Raw genomic sequence first — 4,047 nt, 5'->3', positions numbered from 1 at the left:
TTATCTCTTATTTTTCTATATTTCTAGTCCAGTGAAAACAAAAGACAGTTTTTTTTCAGTTTCTCTGTCTCTAAAATTAAAGTAATTCTTAAAATTATAAAGATCAATTAGTTTACTTAAAATAAAAAATATATATAATTTTGTTTAAAATAAAAAATTTAATTCAATTTTGAAGACTATTAAATATAAATAATATTTTATTATTATAATTTGAGAAATTCAAATAATTATTATGTTAAAATTTTAGAGACTTAAATAACTTTTATTTAATTAAGATTAAAATTCAAATATATTTATTCTTTCATCTTTCTCTCTCTATAAATTATTGCCGTTGCAGATAAGAAGAGCCTACCCTTATCTCTCTGACCCTTTCTCTTTGTGTCTCAAAGACAACTCGGAAAGTAACAGAAACTCAACTTCTTGTTCCGATCTTCCACTGAAACACAAACAAACACAAAAACAAAATAACAAACCAACGCAACACAAAACTTCATAAGGCAATAGAAAATTCAGGAAAAAAAAAAAACTCATCGCGTAAGTTTACCCTGTTCCGTCGTCTATCGCCACCGGCCGGAGCACAATCGCCACCGTAAACCACCGCGTGATTCGCAAGGTGAGAAAGAAGAAACCCTAAACTTCGTTATTTTCTTTTGTTTTGAGAATTCTCACCTTTGAAAATTGAGCTCGATTGCGATTGTTTATGAAATTTCTTCCTTGGAAATTTCCCAATAGAAACCCTTGAAAGATTAAAACCATTCGGTTCTTTGCGTTCAGGGGACTCGGAGATTATTATTATCAAAGCTAAAGTTGAATCCTCGACGATGTCGCGGTTCCCGTTTTTCAACCGATCGAACACGATTCACTCAACGAAATCGGAACTATCGCAGAAACCCTACCTCCACCAACACCATTTGGACCGGTCTGGTTCGCTGAGCCAATCCTACGGTTCGGTGGAATCGGTGAAAACCTCGATTCGCGGAAGAATGGTGAAGAAGCTCTGCAATTTGTTCGAATCTTCAAAACCCTTGGGTTCTTCAGAAGAAGAATCAGAATCAGTTCCGTCTTCGAAATCGCGTTCGGATTCGTGCACGCTGTTCCGATTATCAGGCACAGAGGATCGAATTGTGGTGTATTTGACGAGTCTGCGAGGGATTCGAAGAACATTCGAGGATTGCAACGCGGTTCGCATGATTCTGAAGGGGTTTAGGGTTTGGGTGGACGAAAGGGACGTGTCGATGGATTGGGGTTACAGAGAGGAGTTGCAACGCGTGCTGGGAGAGCGACACGTGGCACTTCCTCAGGTGTTCGTGAGAGGAAAGTACGTTGGTGGTGCCGATGTGATTAAGCATCTATTTGAAAGTGGGGAGTTGGCGAAGATTCTAGAAGGGTTCCCAAAATTGAAGCCTGGGTTTGTTTGTGAGAGTTGCGGAGATGTGAGGTTCGTGCCGTGTGAGAATTGTAGTGGGAGTAGGAAGGTGTTTGACGAGGATGAAGGCTTGTTGAAGACTTGCTCTCAGTGCAATGAGAATGGCCTTCTTCGCTGTCCCTATTGCTGTGTTTGAATTTACTTCGATGACTTTTGTGTTGTTCAAGAGTGTGCACTGCCATGGGAATTTGTATATTTGTATATATTTAGCGCTGTATATGAATTTCCTAAAGATTGGTTATTGATGAGATAGTTTATAGTGAAAATTATGGGGTGTTTTAATCCCTTTTCAAACCAAGCTCAGGTGGTGTTGATGATGATGATGTAATCATTTTGATAGCACGTGGATAATGATCGCATCCAAGAAGGATGTCGTGGGGCGTGGTAAAAATCTGGTAAATGCAAAGTGTCCTTCTTGCTGGGCTTTTAGGAGTCACTTTGTTGGGTGCTTATTCAGAATTGATTGTCTTTGCTTTTGTTTATCCAATTGGGATCAAGATTATGTTTGTTTTAATGTTAAATTAACTCAACGGTACGGGTTATAAATGAGTTCATACAATTTACGAGGATGTTCAACGGGTGATTTCTTTTAATACATTTCTATGAAAGACAATTTATGATTTTTATAATATTTTCAACTTATTTTGAAATAAGGAGTGAATAAATTATCTATCAAATGACCCCAAAATTGATTTTCGACATCTTGATAAAATAATGAGACTCTAAAGACTATTCATCTCTGAGGTTCTTTAATTTGTTCATTAAATGACAACTTTATCTTTCAAAAATAAATTTAATAGTTGGATTTTGAACTATACACATCTTGAAGCTAATATTGAAACTGGAGGGCATTCCATTCCGTCCAATTGACACTCGAATAAAATTTAGATTCAATAGCACGTTTTAGAAAGATTAACTTTGACATATCAATATTTTTTTTTCAAAAAAATTGGAAAACGCCATTAATTTCTTAAAATAATTTAATCTAAAGTCTAAAAACATAAATGTAAATGTCTAATTTAAGAATGATAAAGTTGTCTTTCCGTAACGTTTTGAGACACTAGAACGTGCATGTCTCATTCTTCGTGTTGAAAGCATGATTATATGTTTTATCTTTGAAAGATTGAGAAATGGAATTGTCACCATCCTTTTCTTCATAAAAGAATGAAAGCAGTGACTCTGTTGGGTGCTGTTAGCCAAGTCGTAGAATATTGAATGAAGAAGGCCTTTGTTTCTCAAAACTCGAACAAAATTTAATTTCAGAGTATATTTGAAAATTATTATTTGCAAGAAATAATGAAATTCTGCAAAATAAAATAAAATAAATTATTTTACTAAATATGTAAACAAAATATTTTCTCAAAATTATGTTAGTCAAAATATATTTAGTAACGCGATGGCTCGTTAAGGAGTGATAGGTTGTAATTATAGTGTTGTGAATTGTGAGACCCAAGATGCGTATATCTCGATCTTCATGTTGAAAGCACGATTCTACGTATGTTCTTTATAAAATAGTGAAATTGAATTATTTCCTTCTTCGTATTGAACAATGTAGGTGCACTTAATGTTATTCTATGACCAGATTTGTGACTGTGACTTCAAAAATTGAAAGCCAAAGAAAGAAGAGGGAGAAAAGACCATTCGTGATTATTCTTTTCCACATCCAAATTAACTTCAAATCGTTCTTTGTAATATTCTCCCTTCTGATGTAAGCTAGCGAATGTTTTGGAATCGTCTATTTAATGTAAACATTTTATTTGATTTTGATGTCATCAAAACTTTTTATTGTGAATTTTATTGCTTTCTTTTTCTGATTGTGATAAGATCCTAATTTACCTTTATTATTAATTTGATAAATTATTTTTCTCAATTATATAAGTTTTTAAAATTTTGCATTATTTCCTTCTATTAGAACCCATAATTATATTTTTACGTAATTTCTTTTTATTTAGGCATGATATTTTGTAATTTAGATTTAATGTTTATAAATTATAGATATATGGTTTGAAAGAGAAACAAGAAGATAACTAGCTTATTGTTCAATTGGAGGATACAACTCTTTTAAAGTGGTCATTCTTCTCCTCAAATTCTTGGGTTGGGTTCTTATCGATTGGTATTAAAGTCTTTCACCATATTTCTGAACTATAATGGAGCCGTGTAAGTGGAGTAGTGTAAGTGATGACCCCAACTTTCTAGTATTGGTTTAAGACTAATGGACATATCTTTTTCTTTATCATCAATCGAATCACTGTTCGAGACCCAGGATTCTATTTTATCATCAATCCAATCACCATTCACATTTTTTTATTTTTCTTATCAAGAAATAGATCGCTTTACTTGTATGACTTTCATGTCTCGTATTTCTCAAAAAAGCGATTCGATTGATGGAGACTATAAAGCGTGGTGAGATGTTAGGATCCTAATCGCAATATATAAGGATTGAGTCCTAGTACGAAGATTTGTAAGACCTTAGCTTCACCAATTAGAATGACAAATTTTTGTGGTGTGTTTCACTCAAAATTCTTATCAATTAGTGTTATTATGAATTTGAATTTACTAATTCATTCATGTGAATTTACTAATTCACCGTCAACTTTTCAAAATTTGATGAATGACATTTT

The 4,047-nt window shown here is 33.4% G+C and overlaps 1 protein-coding gene across 1 annotated transcript; it reads left to right on the top strand.

The window, feature by feature from the left end:
• The first annotated feature begins 324 nt into the window (after positions 1-324).
• Positions 325-2,732, top strand: LOC113855329 (uncharacterized protein At3g28850-like). The gene is made up of 2 exons (XM_027486931.1): positions 325-613; positions 775-2,732. The coding sequence occupies exon 2, from the start codon at positions 822-824 to the stop codon at positions 1,560-1,562; it is 741 nt and encodes a 246-aa protein (XP_027342732.1). The 5' UTR covers positions 325-613; positions 775-821; the 3' UTR covers positions 1,563-2,732.
• Positions 2,733-4,047: the final 1,315 nt, after the last annotated feature.

This window comes from Abrus precatorius, unplaced genomic scaffold, assembly GCF_003935025.1.
Source record: "Abrus precatorius isolate BTA unplaced genomic scaffold, Abrus_2018 Scaffold11, whole genome shotgun sequence".
NCBI lineage: Eukaryota > Viridiplantae > Streptophyta > Magnoliopsida > Fabales > Fabaceae > Abrus > Abrus precatorius.
The sequence above is the reverse complement of the archived record's forward strand: the minus strand, read 5'-3'. Positions and strand labels throughout refer to the sequence as shown.